Genomic DNA, 20527 nt, shown 5'->3' on the forward strand with positions numbered 1-20527 from the left:
ACTTTGGTAACAGCTTGGAGGGATGGTCCTGTTTTGGGTCTCTCATAAAGTTGAAGTGCACTAGGGCCTGCAGTTACTTAAAAACTTAGTGGTGTGGGCTAGAGGATCCACTTCCAAGATGGTGCCTTGGCTGTCAACTTGATGCTTCTGATGGCAAGAGGCCTTTAGTTCTTACTCTCATGCATGTCTGCACAAGGCTGATCAAGTGTCCTCATGACACAGCAACTCACTTCCCTCAGAGAAGAGATATGAGAGAGTAAGGTAGAAACTGTAATGTCTTCTGTCACCTAACTTTGGAAGTCACACTCTTGTCATTTTCACAATATCCTTTTTGCCACATAGGTTAGTTCTACTCACTGTCAGGGAAACTATGCAAGGCTATAAATGCCAGAAAGTGAGAACTATTTGGGCCACTTTGGAGGCTGTTTACCACATTCTGGTTTTCTCTAATCATGAGAAAATTTTGGTTAGCATTTAAAGATGATGTTTGAAAATAAAGCTGATTTTGTCTCAAATTTAAATTGGTTAAGCATAGCCAAATAGCATGGGCTATATGTCTTTATTAAACATGTCCTTGTTTCATCAAAGTGGAAGGTATTTAGCAAAATCCCAAGTAAATGCCTACTTTTAAAAAAAATCTAAGTTATATGACAATAAAAACTTCACAGGAGCAGATCTACATGCTGCCTATGCTTTTGAATCTAAATAATATTTAGACATTGGTCATTAACTTCTTTTTTCTTTATTCTTTTTTAAGAGATAGTCCGGAAGACTTACCTCTTTCTCCAAAAGTTTGGAATCCTGAGGTAACCGTGTTGGTGACAGGCCAACCACCTAGTGCCGTAGAAGAAGAAGAAGAGGAAGAATCAACTAATGTAGTAGATATAGAAGTCATCCCAGAAATCAGAGAGCCACTTTCCCTTCTAGAGGTGCTGAGACTCTCTGCAGTTCTGGAGGATACCCTTGACCAACTTTCTATTCTAAACTATATCATGCCAGTTCACTATGAAAGAAAACAAAGCACTAGCATGGTAATTAAACTCTCCATTATTTAAATTTGCTTTCTTTCCTTTTTATCATTTATAGTAAATTTAACTTGGGGAACATCTTTATCTCAGATAAAGGGCTATCATAATTATCTGAGACATGTATTCTCAATTGATGGAATAAAATTGTCATAGCTCAAGGTACATGATGAGGCAGAATATCTCTTTCCAATATATTGGTATTATTTCAAAAGGTGTATGGTTAAGTCACTGTAAATATGGAACAGTCAGCCTTCCATATATGCAGGTTCTGCACCCATGGATTCAACCTCTGAGCAAAAATATTCAGAAAAACATTGTGTCTGTAGTAAGTAAGTTCAGATTTTTTTCCTTATGATTGTTCCCTAACAATACAGTATAACAATTATTTTACATTGTTATTTTAAGTAATCTAGAGATGAAAAAAGGTATGAGAGGATATAGATAGGTTATATGCAAATTCTGTGCCATTTTATACAAGGCCTTGAGCAGCCACAGGGGTCCTGAAATCAATTCACTGTAGGTGCTGAGGGATAGCTTTATATATATTGAGGAGATCAAACAACTGTATGTATACTGAGGAGATTAAATTACTAAGTTCTCCTACCTATCTTGTATTTCTCAGTGACTAAAAGCTAACAGAGGGAGGAAATTCAACTGGACTCTCAATATTGTTTTAATCTAAATGATTTTGTAGGCTGCATGGTGGCACATGCCTTAATCCCAGCTATTCAAGAGGCCGAAGCAACCAGCAGACAGACACCTTTAGGCTAGGTGTGATGGCATGTGTCTGTATCCCAGTGATTTGGAAGGTTGAGGCAGGAGGATCACAAGTTCAACGCCAGGCTTAGCAACTTAATGAGGCCTTAAGTGAGAATCTGTCTCAAAAATAAATAAATAAAAAGGGCTAGGGGTGTGACTCAGTCATAAAGTACCCCTGGGTTCAATCCTCAATATTAAAAAAAAAAATGACCTTGTTGTAATTGCTGGCTATCTTGTATCCTGCTTTTGTGGGTATCTGGCCATGTTTCAGTCATTATATTTCCAATGACTTTTTGGACTCCTGAGGACCACTGAGGTATCAAAAAGCTTAACTTGGTAGTGAGAAAAGTCTTTACAAATTTTTAAACTCTTGTAAACCTCAGTTACATAGGTTTCTTCTTTAGACATATGATTTGCACAAAATATATTCTTCTGATCTTATGACAAATGAAATTGCTACATACGTTAGAGGGTAAAGTGCTTTCCAGGTCTAAAAGAAAGAAGTCCATATTAATAAAAGAAAATTAAATTTCCCTTTAATTGCTCATAATATTTTTTAAATTTCTTTATTATTATTATTAGTAGTAGTAGTAGTAGTATAGTCTGGGATCTTAAAACTTGATTAACATTTAAAACTTTATATAAGATTTTAATAGGACACCAGATTTTGTGTCAGGAAACCTTTGGGTTTAGTTGTAAACAATAAGCAATCAATTTCACTTTCTTGGTCTTAGTTTTCTAATTTGCAAATTATAATGGAGTTTTATCTTAAATGATCCATATATCCCTTCCAATTCTAAAATTCTATGAATTTGAAGGTGGTTTTGTTGTTGTTACTTTGTTGTATTTTTGGTACTACTGGGAGTTGAACACAAGGTTTTGTACATGCTAAATGAACACTCTACCATTGAGCTATACTCCTAGCCCTTTGTTATATTTTTTTTTGTTTTTGTTTTTGTTTTTTGAAACAGGGTTTCACTGAATTGCCCAGGCTAGCCTCAAACTTGCAGATCCTCCTGCCTAGCCTCCCCAATAACTGGGATTAGAGGTGTGTACCACCATGCCTGGTTTGAGATAGTTTTATTTTATTTTATTTTATTTTATTTTTTTTAAAGAGAGAGTGAGAGGGGGACAGAGAGAGAGAGAGAGAATATTAACATTTATTTATTTTTTCTTAGTTCTCGGCGGACACAACATCTTCGTTTGTATGTGGTGCTGAGGATCGAACCCGGGCCGCACGCATGCCAGGCGAGCGCGCTACCGCTTGAGCCACATCCCCAGCCCCTTGAGATAGTTTTAAAATAACATTAATGGGCTAGGGATTTAACTCAGTAGTAGAGTGCTTACCTATCATGAGTAAGGCCTTGAGTTTGATCCCCAGCACTACCATAAGTAAGCAAGCAAGTAAATAAATAAATAAACAAATAAGCAAACATCAGTATTACAGGAATTTCATAATATAAATTAATTTCTTTATCAACTTATAAACAGCAGGATATGTGGACTTGATGTGACTAAAGAAGAGGGAACATTTTTTTTGGAGGATAGCATACAAGTGGGAGAAAATGAAGTTAAAAAAATATTTATAGACAGAGGCAGGTCGTCTTAGAGCATTGTCTCTTCATTTTAAAAAAATCTTTCTTAACCTCATATTTTGTTAGAATATCAGTAGCCTAGAAAAATCTCTGCTGGTCTCTACAAACAAAATATCTACTCCAGTCTCAACTAAAGAAAAACCCACATTGCCAGAAATGCCGCAAGGAGGTCAATTTTCCATGGAGTTTAACAGAATGCAGGATCTTGTCTTTAAACAACCTACAATGCAGTCCATAATGTCTACAGAGATAATGAAGAAAATTCAGATTGATAGGTAAGGAGAACATATTTGGAAATGTAATGATGCATTTATACATAGATGAGAGAATGGGTGCAAGGCTGGTTGACTGCTATGTTGCATTAGAATTTGTCATTATATTTGAAGTGATTGCTGATAATAGGATTGTCTGAAGACTGCCTGGAAACAGTGTAGTACAGTTGAAAGCATGTGATTGTATTATCTTGGGCAAATTATTGAGCCTTTGTATCCAATTTTTAAAAATGACAGTAGGGCTGGGGGTATTGCTCAGTGATAGAGCACATGCTTAGCATATGCAAGGCCCTGGGGTCCATGCCCAGAACCCCCCAAAAGGATAATGGTAGCAACCTTACAACATTAATGTAAGGATTAAAAATAAGGCCTTTGGCCAAGTTTGCTGGTGCTTGCCTGTAATCTCAGTGACTCAGGAGGCTGAGGTAGGAGGGTAGTGAATTCAAAGCCAGTTTCAGCAATTTAGTGAGGCACTAAGCAACTTAGCGAGATTCTGCCTCAAAATAAAGTACAAAAATGGCTGAGGATGTGGCTTAGTGGTTAAGGACACCTGGATTCAATCCCCTCTAGCCCCCCACCAAAAAAAGGTGTTAGCCTAGTGTCTAGTACAGATTGGTAGCTACTGTGATGCTTTATCTATTAATAAGAAATAGCCATTATCAAAGTAGGCAAATCCTAAAAATCATGTTTTAATCCTGAGGATTTCTTTCTTTCTTTCTTTCTTTCTTTTTTTGGCACCAGGGATTGAACCCAGGGGCGTTCAACACTGGGTCACATCCCCAGCCCTTGCTAAATTGCTTAGATCTTTGCTTAGAGCCTATGGTTGACTTTGAACTCTTGATCCTCCTGCCTTAGTCTCCCAAGCCTCTGGGATTACAGGTGTGTGATACTGTATGCACCACAAATTGAGACTACCACAAATTGAGACTACTTTTAAGAAATCCTCAGGAATAGCGAGGATTTCTTAAAAGTAGTCTCAATTTCTATTATTAATCAGTTTTTGTTGTTATTGTTGTTGTTGTCGTTGTATGGTAAAAGACTATTGGTAAATGAAAGCTTATTGAATTTACCCAAAGTCACTAACTAAATTCATTTGGAAGTATGTTTTTAAGAAGTTTTATTGGGATACAACATTTCCTATTTGTTTGCAGTGTTAAGGGCTGCTTCCATGCTATAATCCACAAGTTGACTAGTTGTAAAAGAGATCTATGGCCAACAAAGCCAAAAATATGTATTCTTTTTCCTGTTGCAGAAAAAATTTTCCAACTTCTATATTAGATCTAAATAAGGTAAGGATTCTTGCTAAAAATCAGTCTGGCCCAGATTTGCACATATGACAGAAAGGTATTCTGCTTATGAACTACCCAATCTGGTTAATGTTCTTTTCATTCTTACTGTGATGGTTCATATATTTTCCTGAGAGATGAAAAATACCAGTCTCAGATTATTTTTAGGGGATTTGTCTTAGATATATATTCCTTAAGAATTTCAATTATGAAACCTAGAGTGATATGTAATCATGAAATGTACATCTCTACCTGTTATCTAGAATCAAAGTGAAAATCAAATATTAAAGGCATGAAAACTACAGTAGTTTATGAATTTCAAATGGGAATTTGTAGCAAGTTTCTATATACTTTCCTTGTTCTAGTGTTTTTATGCCTTATAATTTTATCATATCAAATTAAGAATTTTTAATTGTTTTATCTTAACCTATTACAAAAGAGATAAGTTCTTATTGCTCAGATTCTTATGTTTTAGTTTCTTCTGTATAGTTCTTTTCTTTTTGGGGGCGTGTAGTACTGGGAATAATTTTTTATTAATGTAGCAATTGAATTTTTTTGTGTGAACTATTGTTAATAAAGTAGTAAGTATAGTTCCAGCCAACTCAGTATGAAAACAATAAATAGGAGTTTTTATTTCTCTCTTTCTCTTTTTAAAGTACTGGGAATTGAACCCAGTGCCCATTTGCTAGGCAAGTGCTCTATAACTGAGCTACAGCAGCCCTAATAGCAGTTTTAAAAATTCCCATTTTGAGAGGGAAAGGGAGAGAGAAGGGAAATTGCATGGAAATGGAAGGAGACCCTCATTGTTATACAAAATTACATATAAGAGGAAGTGAGGGGAAAGGGGAAAAAAACAAGAGAGAGAAATGAATTACAGTAGATGGGGTAGAGAGAGAAGATGGGAGGGGAGAGGAGGGGAGGGGAGGGGGGATAGTAGAGGATAGGAAGGGCAGCAGAATACAACAGACACTAGTATGGCAGTATGTAAAAACGTGGATGTGTAATCGATGTGATTCTGCAATCTGTATACGGGGTAAAAATGGGAGTTCATAACCCACTTGAATCAAATGTATGAAATATGATATGTCAAGAGCTTTGTAATGTTTTGAACAACTAATAATTTAAAAAAAAGAAAAAAAAATTCCCACTTAGAAGAATATTATAAACAGCAGGGAACTAGGAGACTAGAAACTTAAGTTATGGTGCTGTATCTTTTTCAAGCTAGTTATGTGACCTTGGACAAGTCACCTAAGCTTCCTGAACCTAGATTTACTCATCTCTAAAATGTGAGGGTTTAATTAGCTCTTTAAAAAAAATTAAATTAACTTTTTCAAAATTTTGAAATATTTTAAACATACAGAAAAGTGTAAAGTATGAAATAATAAGTCTTATGTATGGAATCATTAAATGTTAACATTTTAGCATGTTTGCTTTGGTATTTTTTTAAAAAATATTTTTAGTTGTAGATGGACACAATGCCTTTATTTTGTTTATTTAGTTTTATGTGGTGCTGGGGATTCAACCCAGGGCCTCACACATGTTAGGCAAGTTGCACTGAGCAACAATCCCAGTCCTTGCTTTGGTTTTTTTAAGAAACATATTTTAGGTGCAATAAAAACTTCCAATCTCAGTCCTCCTACTTTTTCATGTTTATTATTTTCTAGCATGTTATGACAGTTTTAGTATGCATGCGTGTGTTTTCTTTAAACAATACAAGTAGTTTCACATGTTTAAAATGTTATGCATATGGTATCATACAGTTGATTCAACATTGTTGTTGGTGCTTGGTATGTAAAGATTTTCAAGTTAAGGAAGTTATCATTTGTTTACAATTTGTGGAGTTTCTTGTTTTTGTTTTATTTGCTATACTAGTGACTGAACCCAAGAGTTCAGTCTCTTAGCTACATACCCAGATTATTTATTTATTTATTTATTTAAAAAATATTGATTTTTTAGTTGTAGTTGGACACAATGCCTTTATCTATTTATTTATTTATTTATGATGCTGAGGATTGAACCCAGGGCCTCGCATGTGGTAGGCGAACACTCTACCACTGACCCATAGCCCCAGCCCCTCTTTTTATTTATTTTGAGATAGGGTCTTGCTACATTGCACAGGCTGACTTTAAACTTGGAATCCTCCTGTCGAACCCTACTGAGTAACTGGGATTACAGGCATTCACCACTGTACCCTCCTGAGTTTATTGTTTTTGTGTTTCTTTTAAAATCATGAGTGGGTATTAAATTTTGCTATATGCCTTTTCTACAACTATTGAGATGATTTTATGATTTTTCTCCTTTAGTCTTTAGTAATCTGGTGTATTCTATTAATAAACTCTCTAGTGCTAAACTATTATCACATTCCTGGGATAATCCCAATTTAGGATGTTCTTTCTGGCTTTAAACTTGATTTCTACAGCCCTTTATGAAGGTAAGGAAATATATCTGATTAACTTTTTTCTGTTCCTCTTTACAGGATATTTTTCAGTGATGTGATTGAAAATACCATGCAGGAGTTACAAGATTCAGGCACTTTCACAACTCTCCTGCAAACCTTGAACAAAGAAAGGGAAAAAAAAATGCATTTCTATGATATCATTGCCAGGTAAAGTAATGTTATATTTCTTTGCTTTGATTTTATTTTAAAATTTTTTATATGGGCTTTTGCCATGTTGTGCAGATTGCCTGGTCTCAAATGCCTGGGTTCAAGTAGTAGTCCTGCCTCATCCTCCTGAATAGCTGGGACTGCAGATGTGTCCACCAAGCCCCACTTTAAAACAAACCAAGTATTTCCTTTCCAGGGAAGATATAACTGAGTAACTGAAAGTGAGAAATTTGGGTTCTATTCCTAGCTAATCTGAGTCAATAACTCAGATTTCTTGCGGGCCTTAGTTATCTGAATCTATGATAAATCAAGGTTGTTCTTCCTTCTATAGTAATATGTCTCTCTCTCTCTCTCTCTCTCTCTCTCTCTCTCTCTCTCTCTCTCTCTCTCTCTTTTTTTTGTGATGGAAACTGGGAGTGCTCCACCACCGAACTGCATTCTCAACGCTTTATTTTTATTAAATCCAGGGGTTTCTACAACTGAGCTACATCTTCAGCCCCTTGCTTTTTATTTTCAGACAGGGTCTTACTAAATTGCCCAGGCTGGCCTCAAACTTGAAATTCTCTTGTTTCAGCCTCCCGATCCACTGAAATCACAAATATGTGTCACTGTAAATGAGTGTGCACTGTGCCTGAGACTGAGTTCAGTGAAAAATCTTTGATTAATAACAAGTTCATGCTGGGGCTATGGTATAGCTCCATGATAGAGCAATTGACTAACATGTGCACAGCCGTGGGTTTTATCCCAAGCACCAGAAAACAAACAAAAAATTGCATACCAAAAGAAGTTTTCTTTTAAAGAAACTTTCAACTTGTACCAAAGATTTTTATGTTTTAAGAATATTCCACACAAGGCTGGGGTGTAATATGTAGAGCACATATTTAGCATGTGTTGATGCCTTTGGCTCAATTCCTAGCATCCGTCTCCAAAAAAAAAAAAAAAAAAGAAAGAAAAAGAAAAAAGAAAAAGAGAATCAACACATTTAAGTTCTTTGGGAGTATAATAAAATTCTCTGAGTCCATATACCTCAGTATCTACAAGGGCTCGCTTCTAGGACTCCAAGTGCATACCAAAACTGTCCAATGCACATTCTCTCATGTATTTTGATCATCTCTAAATTACTTATTAGAACTAATATAAAATAAATGTTATATACCTAGTTATTATATTATTTAGGGAATAAAGACAAAAAAAGTTTGTACATACTCAATATTGCACCCCCCATTTGGTACTGAGGATTGAACCCAGGGGCATTTTACCACTGAGTTACATCCCCAGACCTTTTTATTTTTTATTTTGACACAAGGTCTCAATAAATTGCTGAGGCTGGCCTTGAACTTGTGATCCTTCTGCCCCAGCCTCCCAAGTTATTAGGATTATAGATCTATACTACCATACCTGGCCTCAAATATGTTTGGTCCATGGTTGGTTGAATCCATGGATGTGGAACTCACAGATATGAAGGGACGACTGTATTTAGAATAAAAAAAGTGGTTATCTTGTCTGGATAGGTGGAATTGTTTTCCCTTTTCTTTCTTTCCTTAATATTGCTAATAAACTCTGCACTAGAATTATTACATTTTATTTTGGTTTTGTTTTGTGGTACTAGAGATTGAACCCAAGGCCTCACACATGGTAAGCAATCTACATCCCCAGCTATATTGGAGTTATTATGAACACTAGACTAATTAATACATGTAAAAGATAGTTGCTAGCACATAGTAGTTGCCTAATAACAATAATAACTGCTATTATAGACTTAACATTTATTAATGGAAATCCACACAAGGACTGTTCCTATCTTGTGTCAGGAAGCTGAGCATAAAGTAGGTACTGTTAAGTCCAATAAAATTTATGGGAGGTCGCTGATTAGGACTGAGTTCCTGTACTACTCCCAACAGATCATACCAAACCAGAATGGAGTGCTTTCACTAGATGCCACATGATTAAACTGTATTTTAAAACAGTCCAATTTTCCAAAAACTAGCAAATTCACAGCAACCAATTAGAGGGGATTTTTATGTTTTAAGAACAGGCGCTGGCATGATAAAAAAAAGTTTCCTCTGCTTTAACCCTGTAAGAAAAGTAACTTTAAATGATAATCTGCTTCCCCCGCCCCCACTGTTTTTGCTTCTTCAGTACTTTTCTGCCTAAAACCTACCTCATTTTGGGGGAAGGGAAAATTCCCAAAGCAGCCTGACATGGTGAAGGCCAAATTCATCAACAGAAGAACTGAGGAGATGATTAAGGGTGTTGGGGGTACCTGTGTCCTGGTGGCTTGAAGCCACACAGAGCTCTGGAGGTTCATTAAATGCTAACGAATGCTAAGTGAATAAATAAAACCTACCTCCTCTGCTCAGCTCATTGGAATGCCTTTCTGTTTCATAGATGGGATGCTGCCCAATTCATGAATTGCTAATGAAAACTAATTAGATCTTTAAACTAAATTTGTTGAAATTTTGTTCTTTGATAGTACTAAGTAAGTTGTATTTAGGAAATGCTTCTTTTAAGTTATTAGACTTTATTGTTAGAGCAATTTTAGATTTACAGAAAAGTTGAGCAGAGAGTTGCCCTATGACCTTATCTGAGTCCATTTTGTGTTGCTATAACAGTATATCAGATTGGGTAATAAACAAGTAAAATAAGTTTATCCTTTTTGTTCATTGACCATCAGTATAGGTTTTATTTAATCTCAGATTTCCTTAACTTGATTTTCCTATCCTTTTATTTAATTTTTAAAGATTTCATGCTAACGTCTAATTCAAGAACTCTTTCTTATTCTCTTTAAGTCTTTCATTTTTTTCATAGCTTCCTTTGTTGCTGGGGATTAACCCAGGGCCTCATGCATGCTAAGACAAACATCCTACCACCGAACTCCCAGCTCCTTGTCTTATTATTTTTTTTTTTAAGTTTTGTCTTCCTTGTGTTGTCTGTCTTTTCTCTAAATTGCTTTTCTCCTCAAGTTTGTTTTAGACTGTGTCTTTAATGTTAGAGTAATTTTTTAAATACTTGATCCCTTTGTATTTAAGAGTGAAGCACTGAGAAGCTGATTGGATGTTCTATACACGTAAACAGTAATTCCTTATATAATGGGCTGGGTGAATCTATAGATCTTTTCCCCTGGTGGGTCAAGAAGCAGTGAAAAAGTAATGGTTATTCACTGTATTTGATCTCTGACTACCATGTGTTTGGGAGCTGGCCAGGGAAGGAGATTGGGGAAACTCACTATACAGTAAGTAGAATTTTATTGTTTCCCTAATTTTATTTATTTTTAATTTATTTTTCTTTTGAGTACTGGGGATTGAACCTAGGGATGCCTAACCACTGAACCGTATCGCCAGCCCTTATTTATTTCTTCTTCTTTTTTTATTAATTTTTAAAATTTATATATGACAGTGGAATGTATTACAATTCATATTACACATATAGAGCACAATTTTTCATATCTCTAGTTGCTTTCAATCTTCCTGCCTCAGCCTTCAAAGCTGCTGGAATCCACCAGCATGCCACCATGCCTGGCTGTTTCCCTCATTTGAGCATGACCTTCTTCTCCACCTCCTACTGCATTCACTGCCCAAATTTCTGGTTCAACCTTTGCAAGAGACAAAGCAAAAACTAGCAAAAAACAAACAAACAAACAAACAAAAAACCAAAAAAACCCCACATCATGTTCAAGATGAAGAAAGGCAGTTATGACCACAAGGACTTGGGAAGGAACTCAAGCTCTACCTGCCTTCAAAGATGCCTCGTGCCTCTATGTGCTGAGCTTTCCTGAGGTCTGCAGCTTAATTCAGTTTTCTTCTTGATTTCTCATTCTGTACACATTTATATTTCATTGTTTTCTTTTTTGCTTTATATCTTCCATAATCTTGTTAATTTTCTTTTATCTGCATTGTTTTCTCTTACGATCTCTTTGTATGTTTATATCATTTATTATTCCTTTCTTATTATTTCAGTATTATTTCAAGGGGGAACAGAAATAAATACACATGTTCAATTAATTGAAAAGAGAAAGTGCACATAATTACGCTAAGCGAAAAAATAGGATAAATAATATAGCCTCAGTTCTGGAAGACGAAACTTATAGTGTACCTTGACTGCAAGGAATGTCATAAAATTTTAACCAGAGTTTACCCTAGATAATGGGGTTAGGGATAATTTTTCTTTTCTTTTTTCATTTTCTAGGTTTTCTAAAATGGTCATATATTACTTTTATAGCCTCCTATAAATGACATTTATTTGTATGTATGAAGGAATCTGACCTTGGGAGGTTGATTTAATAGTAGAGATAAAGTATTATGCATATCTCATATGTGTTTCTTCTGATCTGTAAGAGGGAAATACCTAATATACAGTTTGTTTTGACAATGACAATCTCAAGACTCTAGTTAGGTATATGCTTTCTAAAATTTCTTGAATAAAAGTTGTGTGCATGGTGCATACCTGTAATCCCAGTGACCCAGGAGTCTGAGGCAGGAAGATGGTAAAGTCAAGGCTGGCCTGGGCATTTAAGCAAAACACTCTCACAAAATAAAATATAATAATTTTACTAAAAAGGGCTGGGGAGGGGCTGGGGTTGTGGCTCAGTGGTAGAGTGTTTGCCTTTCAAAGTGAGGCTCTGGGTTTGATCCTCAATACCACATAAAATAATAAGTAAAACAAAGGTATTTTGTCTGTGTTCAACTAAAAAAAAATTACAAAAAAAAAAAAATGGGGGGATGGGGAGCTGGGTGTGGTGGCACATGCCTGTAATCCCAATGGGTCAGGAGGCTGAGCCAGGAGGATGAGAGTTCAAAGCAGCAATTTAGTAAGGCCCCAAGCAACTCAGCAAGACCCTGTCTCTAAATAACATATTAAAAAAGAGTTGGCTCAGTGGTTAAACACCCCTGGGTTCAACCCCATGAACCAAAAAAAAAAAAAAAAGGCATAGAGATATAGCTCAACGGAAGAGCACTCCTGGGTTTTCTTCCAGTACCCATCCCCCCAAAAAAAATCTTGAATAAAAATATTTACCTAGATGCAGTTTAGTGATAATTTTTTTTTATTCTTTTGTTTATTTATTTATTTATTTATACTGAGGATTGAATCCAGGGATACTTTACTTTGAGCTACATCCCCAGAACTTTTATTTTTTATTTTGAGCTCACTAAGTTACTAGGGCCTCACTAAATTTCTCAGGCTGACCTTGAATTTGCAATCCTCCTGTCTCATCCTCCTGAGTCACTGGGATTACAGGTATGCAGCACTGTGCCTGACTTCTTATTTTTATATTGTTTTGTTATTTTGTTTGTTTGAAACCTAAATACTGGAATTTCTAGAAAGAAGCAGAATTCTGTTTCTCAGGACAACCTGAGAATCAGTCACACAAAGTAGTTATATTCTCAGGTTTGGTGTTTAACAGGACTGAGTTTAAACCATGTCTACTAATTACTGTTTTTGTGACCATGGAAAGTGTGTTAGTTCAGGTGACCTGAGAAATAGAGGTCAAGATGGATGGGATTATCCAAGCAAAGATATTATCAGGGGAAACACCTGTGTGAGAGAAATGGTGATTGGGGAATCTTCAGATCTAATGCAAGACTGACCCCAAGAGAAGGAGAGGAAAATTTGCATGGGAAAGATCCCTGGGCTGTCAAAAGGTGGTTTGGCAAGGTCATCAAGGAGTATTTGAGCAAAGTCAATCATTAGAGAAGTCCTGGCTCTCTGGAAAGGGCCTGCCCTGGTATCCCTGCCACACTCAGTAATTGGTTTAGCACCTTTCTATGGGAAGTGACTCTAGAATATAGACAGTGAAGAATTTCAGAGCTCAGTGGTTAAATACCCCTGGGTTCAACCCTAGGAACCAAAAAAAGCTGGGACCTGATCACATAAACTCCCTATAGTTGGAAGTCTGCAAGGTACATTTTTGTGTCTACCACAGGAAAGATAGGAATAATGTTAGACTATCTCCTAAGGTTATTTTGAGATAAGAATATATAATTAAAATATTCAGAATAGAAGAGATCCTCTATTGTCTCTTCGTTTTCCTCCTCTTTTTAATTTTTTTTCAGCAGAAACTATTTTAAATACAGCACTGATAAGCCAGAAAATCTACAAATTTATGAAAAAAAAATAGTCTTTTTAAAAAACGTTACAAAAGTGTGCTCCATGGCTAGGGTTGTAGCTCAGTGGAGAGCACTTGTCTAGCATGTGTGAGGCACTGGGTTTGACTCTCAACACCATATATAAATTAAAAAAAAAAAAAGTCTATTGGCAACTAAAAAAATATTTTTTTAAAAAAAGAAGTGTGCTCCATGGACTAGCACCAGTAGCATTGCCTGGACTCCTTAGGGATGCAAATTCCAAGGCCTCATCTCAGGACTACTGAGTAAGACTCTCTGGAGGAACTTACAGATTCTGCTTTTAATGTCCTATTGATCCTTGTACATACTACAGTTTGAGAAGCCCTGCCCTAAACCCAAATGTTCTTATTTCTTCTAGGGAGGAAAAAGGAAGAAAACAGATAAAATCCCTTCAAAAACAGCTGATTAATGTCAAAAAAGAACGGCAAGCTGAAGTACAGGTAAGGATTACCTGGACAAATACAAAAATTACCTGGCAAATACAAAATCTGAGAGGGTGTCAAGCAATTTTCAGGGAATTTAAAGATTATATCTTGGGAGTTGGGTGTAGTGGCACACATCTGTAATCCCAGCAACTTGGGAGGTTAAGGCAGGAGGATTGCAAGTTCAAGGTCAGTCTCAGCAACTAAGCAAGACCTTTTCTCAAAATAAAAATTAAAAAGGGCTGGCTATGTATCTCAGTGGCACAGTGCCCTTGTTAATTGAAACAAAAATCTTTATGTTTATAGGTTGGAAGACTCAACATTAAAAAGATATCAGTTCTTCCCAAATCAATCTATAGATTTCTTTCAATCTCAATTATAATCCTGACTGGGTTTTATATTATTTCATCTTATTTTTTAGAAACTTGATAAAGTGATCCTAAAATTTATATAGATATGCTAAGGCCAGAGTTGGGCATGTTGACACATGCCTATAATCCCAGCAACTCAGGAGGCTAAAGCAAGAGGGTCACAAGTTCAAGACCAGCCTCAGCAAGGTAGTGGGGACCTAAATACTTAGTGAGAACCTGTCTCAATAAATAAATAAATAAATAAAAGGGCTGGTGATGTATCTCAGTGGCAAAGCATCTCTGGGTTCAATCCTCAGTATCAAGGGGGGTGAAAAAAAATAAAGAAAGAAAAAAGTAATGCTAAGGAGTAAAAATAGTCAACAGTATTGAAGAACAAGCAGAAGGACTTTTTAAAAAAATTTTTAGAAGTATTATACAGCCGCACTAGTTAAAACAGCACATATACTGAAAAGAACAACAACAACAACAACAACAACAAAAAACCCTAGCATATATCAGTGCAAGAATTTACAAATAGAGCAATGGAACAAAATATAAAGAAAACCATGACAGATTTGTGACAGGAGGGTATAACAGTACAGTGACAGACAGTATTTTTAATAAATAATGCTGAAGAAATTGCATACCTGGGAATAAATTAGACTTTCCTCTGACCTGATACCATACACAAAAATTAATTCCATATCAGTATATGTATTAGTCAGGGTTCTCTAGAGGAACAGAATCAACAGGAAGTATGATTACAAAAAAAGGGGGACTTATTAGGTTGGCTTACACCACCAAAGCTGGATAGTCCACAATGGCCGTCTGTATGCTGGAGAGCTGGAAGAACCAGTAGCTGCGCAGTCCAAGAGGCTGAAGCCTCAAAACAAGAGGGATCAACCATGCTACCCTAGCCCTAGATTGAAGGCTTCTGGAAACTCCCTGGAGAATCACTGGCAGAGTCCGCTTTAGAAGAGTGAAGGAGGGCTGGGGATGTGGCTCAAGCGGTAGTGCGCTCGCCTGGCATGCATGCGGCCCGGGTTCGATCCTCAGCACCACATACCAACAAAGATGTTGTGTCCGCCGAGAACTAAAAAATAAATATTAAAAAAAAAAAAAAAAGAAGAGTGAAGGAGTTAGAGTCTGATATCCTCAGACAATAACAGCCACAATCAGGAAAACCCATTCAAGAAGAATTGAACTTGCATCTACCGCTGCTTCCTTGTTCTTCCAACTTTTGTTCTATTTGAACCACCATCCTATTGGATGGTGCTGTCTACTCTTAGGTCTCTACTTCAGTTCACTATCCCACATGGCAATCATTCCTAGACACACCCTTACTGACACATCCAGAAGCCTATCTTCACCATCTCTTAATCCAATCAAATTGACAATTCAAATTAACCATTACAGTATAAATCTAAATGTGAGAGGCTAAAGCATAAAATTTCTAGATATTGTAGAAGACTACCATCTTGACTTTGGATAGGGAAAGATTTCTTAAACAGGCCACCAGTGGTACATATTGTAAAGGAAAAAGGTTGGTAAATTTGGCTACATTAAAAATTAAAAACTTCTGGACTAGGGTTGTGGCTCAGCAGCAGAGCGCTCGCCTCGATGTGCGAGGGCCTGGGTTCGATCCTCAGCTCCACATAAAAATTAATAAATAAAATAAAGGTATTGTGTCCAATTACAACTAAAAAAAATTAAAAATTTTTGTTCATCAAAAGAGAGGGAAAGAATGTTTTGGGGTATGTGGTTCAGTGATAGAGCACTTGCCTAGCATGTGTAGAACCCTAGGTTTGATCCCCAGCACCACACAGAGAAGGGAAGATGAGGTGAGAGGGGGTGGAGAGAGAGAGGGGGGAGAGAGAGAGAGAGAGAGAGAGAGAGAGGAAGCTCCAATGTGGTATAAAGTATGTATATAACCATTTACTTAATATTTATATAATCAAACATTATCAGGAAAGTGCTTAAATCTAAAATATATGGAAAACTCCTACAAATTAATTAGAATGGGATAGATAACCTAATGGAAAAACAAGCCAAAGAGTGAATGGGCACTCCAAAAAGAGGATGTCCAAGGGTCTAATAAACATATAAAAGTGTGTTCAACCTCAGTTGTCATTAGGGAAATGCAAATTGAAACCACAAGAGGACACAGTTCTATTTTCATTAGGACAAATAATTTATAATCCCAAATGCTGGCTATGTGGAATGATGGGCATTCTAATATTCTAAAACTGAGCATTTATGTTGATACTATTATGCTGGAAAAGTTTCCTATTATTAAAGTTAAAAGATAGGCATATCTTATGACCCATCAATAGAATGTGTATGTGTGAAAAATCATGTGCAGAAACAATCAATACAGAATTTTTTGTGGTAGTTACAAATGGAAACAACCAAATGGTTATTGTACATTATGGCATATTCATACAATGGAATATGAGACTTAAGTTAAAATAAGTGATCTATAGTTACCACATTATAAACCTTATATGAAACAAATTAGTCCAGGTCTGAAAAAGACATATGGTCTATTTCATTTTTAAAAAGTGCGAAAAAAAAAAACTTTTAGGGGTAAATGGTTAGATTTTAAATTATAAAAAAAAATCATAAAATTAAAGATGTTTGGTACTTTGGGGGAAGAAGGAGAAGGTAGTGATTGAGAAAGGGCAGGGGTGAGGGCTCATGTCAGTCCTGTTTCTTATTCTGGGAAGTTGTTTTGTGGAGTTTAACCTTATGATAATTGAGATGTACACTTATTTTGTACACTTTTTAAACATATATTCTGTATTCATAAAGTGACTTAGAAAAAAGTAATTACATGTACACTGTGTTAGAATCAAGTACAAAATATTATGGATGCATAGAGGAAGGAGCTTTAACTAAGGGCAGTAAGCAGGGGAAGGTCACACTATAGAAATTATAAATTATTAAATTATTAATAAGTTATACAGGTGAAGAGAAGAAGAATGTTTTAGGATTGAAGGAACAGAAAGACATGTTTGAAGGATTTATTGTTGTGTCTTCTTGGTGAATTGGCTCTCATAATAAAACATTCCTCTTTATGTATGGTAATACTTTTTGTCTTAAATTCTATTTTATAATCAAATATGACACTCCTTTCTTCTAAACTTACTAGTTTTTCTTTTTCTTTTTTTGTTTTGTTTTTTTGGTACCAGGGATTGAGCCCAGGGTGCTTAACCAATGGACTACATCCCTAACCCTTTTTATTTTTTTTTTGAAACAGGGTCTCACTAAGTTGTTTAGGTCCTTACTAAGTTGCTGAGGCTGCTTTGAACTTGTGATCCTCCTGCTTCAGCCTCTTGAGTTGCTGGGATTATAGGCATATGCCACTGCATTCGGCTCTTACTGTTTTTATAGTATATTTTTTTCAACTCACTCATTAACTTTCTGTTGTTGTTGTTCACAGTACAAGGGATTGAACCTAGAGCCTTGTGCATGCTAGGCAAGCATGCTATCACCTTTCTTTATTTTGAGACAGGGTCACCCTAATTTGTTCTGGCTGGCCTAGAACTTTGTCTTTTTGGTCTAGAACTTTCTCATCCTTGTGAGTAGCTGGGATTACAGCCACCACTTGGCTCTCATTCATTAACTTTTAAACTGTCTTTATATTCAAAGTACATCTCTTATAGAGAGCATATAACTGGGTTGCTGAGGCCTTATGCCTAGGTGGTTCATTCAGTAACCAGAGGGGTGATGAAGAGATGAAAAAAAAAGATAGATAGACACACATAGGAAGAAAAAGCTGGGGCCAGGTGGGTAGCCAAGTCCTGGTGAGGCTTGACTGTTTCCAGAGCTAGCTAGCTTATATGTTTCATTATTAAAAGGTTATTTGTGGGAAAGTTTCAGCAAAGCAAGCAATCTGAAGGACACAGGACTGGCAAGACATTAGGGTCATTTTGTTTTACTCATCATCCTCTATCCATGGGAGAAGGTGCTGAATTTAAGGCCTGGCCTTGCATGTAGCTACCCTTTGCTGGTGTTACCATAGCAACTGGGGCATCTTGACCTGTACCTTCGCACAGGCAGCTCCCAGCACAAACATAGCCACAAGAGTCACATAGGCCATGATTTAGATCGCTGCTCTCCACACTGGATCTTGCTTTTATTCTAACAACTTCTGCCTTTTAGTCAAGTGTTTTGGTCCATTAGTGGAATTATTGATATAGTTGTTGGATATATGGTCTGTATGTATGTGTGTGTGTGTGTGTGTGTGTGTGATGCTGGGGACCTGATCCTAGGGTCTCTTGCATGCTAAGCAAGTACACTACCACTCAGCTATACCCTCAGCCAAGATATATGTCTTTTATCTGTTGTCCCCTCTGCTGTTCTTCTTTTCCTGACTTATTTTGGTTTATTGGATTTTTTTTAGATATTTATTTTAGTTATTATTTTTTGTAGTCCCAGATGTTGAACTCAGGGGCTTAGGCCTGCTAGGCAAGCATTCAACCAGTGAGCTACAGCTTTAGCCCTTTTTGAAATTTTATTTTGCAGTGGGATCTCACTATGTTGTCTATGCTGTCCTGGAACTTGTGAGTCTCCTGCCTCAGCCTTCTGTGGTTATAGGTGTGCATCACCACACTCAGCTCTATTTTAATTTATTTATTGGATTTTTACCTATACATTTTGTATTATTATTATCCCTTCACATAAAGTGTAAAAACTTTTACCCATATAGTTTCATTTCTTACTCTCCCTTTACCACACTCCCTTAATCTATGAATGTTATATATATTTAATTTACTATACATTGCAAACACTTACTGTTTGATGACTTACCTCCTTTTCCTCTTTTCTTTTGGCCAGATATAGAATGAATACCAGAGAGAGTAGATTGAGATAATTGTGATCATCTCTAGGCTTTAAAATGGATTAAAGAAATTAAAGAAACATATAACTAAATTTGTAGCTTCAAGCTGAAAAATGATAAGCAATGGACATCAGAATTCAAAACCCAGTTGATTATTAGAGCACTGAATTAGCCAAGGGTGGTGGTGCCTTCCTATAATCCCCGTGGCTCCGGAGGCTGAGGCAGGAGGTTCACAAGGTCAAAGCCAGCCTCAGCAACTTAGTGAGCTCCTAAGAACTTCGTGAGACCCTGTCTCTAAATAAAAAGAGCAGGGAATGTGGCTCAGTGGTTAAACAGCTCTGGATTCAGTCTCTGGTACAAAAACAAACAAACAAAAAACCCAAAACAAAACAGTGACTTGAGGTTAGGACCCACTACCTACTGTTATGGTAACAGTAATTTTAAAAAGTGCATGCTTCCTCTGTTTTTTCTAGACGTTTTAGAGTCTTCTTTCACAGTGGTGCTTTTAATGGCTTGTCATCAGTCTTAACAAATATGACAGTATATTACCACAAAATATTGTGAAAAGTACTTGGAATGCTTTCTCTTTTTAATTACTGCAGTTAGTGGCACTGAATGTTCCCTTACCCTCTGTTGTGATTAGACATCTACAACATTGTGCACAGTTTTAGGCATCCCATTTAAGGAGTTTACTCAGAGGAGATTAGTCAAGGCAACAAGGTGTATAGAGGTTTTATTACAGAAAGCAAGTGTTTTAATCAGCTGTTTCACTGCAGTAACTATAAGACCCAACCAGAACAATTGAAGAGGAGGAACAGTTTATTTGGGTGCTCGTAGTTTCAGAGGTCTCAATCCACAGACAGCAGGCTCCATTCCTTGGGGCTCAAGGTGAGGCTGAACATCATGGCAGAAGAGTGTGGCAGAGGGAAGCAGCTCACATGATGATCAGAAAGGAGAGAGAGAGAGAGAGAGAGAGAGAGAGAGAGAGAGAGAGATTGAGAGACACTCATCAGATACAAATATATACCTCAATGCCACACCCCAATTCCCACCTCTTCCAGCCACACTCTATTACCTTCAGTTACTAAACAGTTAATCCCTATCAAGGATTAATTCACTGATTGGGTTGAGGCTCTCATAACCCAATCATTTCTCCTCTGAACCTTTTTGCATTGTCTCACACATGGAGCTTTTGGGGGACACCTCACATCCAAACCATAATAGCAAGGTAAAAGGACATTGGTA

At 36.6% G+C, this 20527-nt stretch overlaps 1 protein-coding gene across 1 annotated transcript in view; it reads left to right on the forward strand.

Moving 5' to 3' along the window:
* Drc9 (dynein regulatory complex subunit 9) overlaps window positions 1–20527 on the forward strand; it is a 41533-nt gene that overhangs the window by 2556 nt on the left and 18450 nt on the right. Inside the window, exons 3-6 of the mRNA XM_026395594.1 lie at window positions 758–1031; window positions 3449–3657; window positions 7417–7545; window positions 14026–14107. Of these exons, the coding sequence (XP_026251379.1) occupies window positions 758–1031; window positions 3449–3657; window positions 7417–7545; window positions 14026–14107 (694 nt within the window). The remainder of the gene's footprint in view (window positions 1–757; window positions 1032–3448; window positions 3658–7416; window positions 7546–14025; window positions 14108–20527) is intronic.

This window comes from Urocitellus parryii, chromosome 2 (genome assembly GCF_045843805.1).
Source record: "Urocitellus parryii isolate mUroPar1 chromosome 2, mUroPar1.hap1, whole genome shotgun sequence".
Classification (NCBI taxonomy): Eukaryota; Metazoa; Chordata; class Mammalia; order Rodentia; family Sciuridae; genus Urocitellus; species Urocitellus parryii.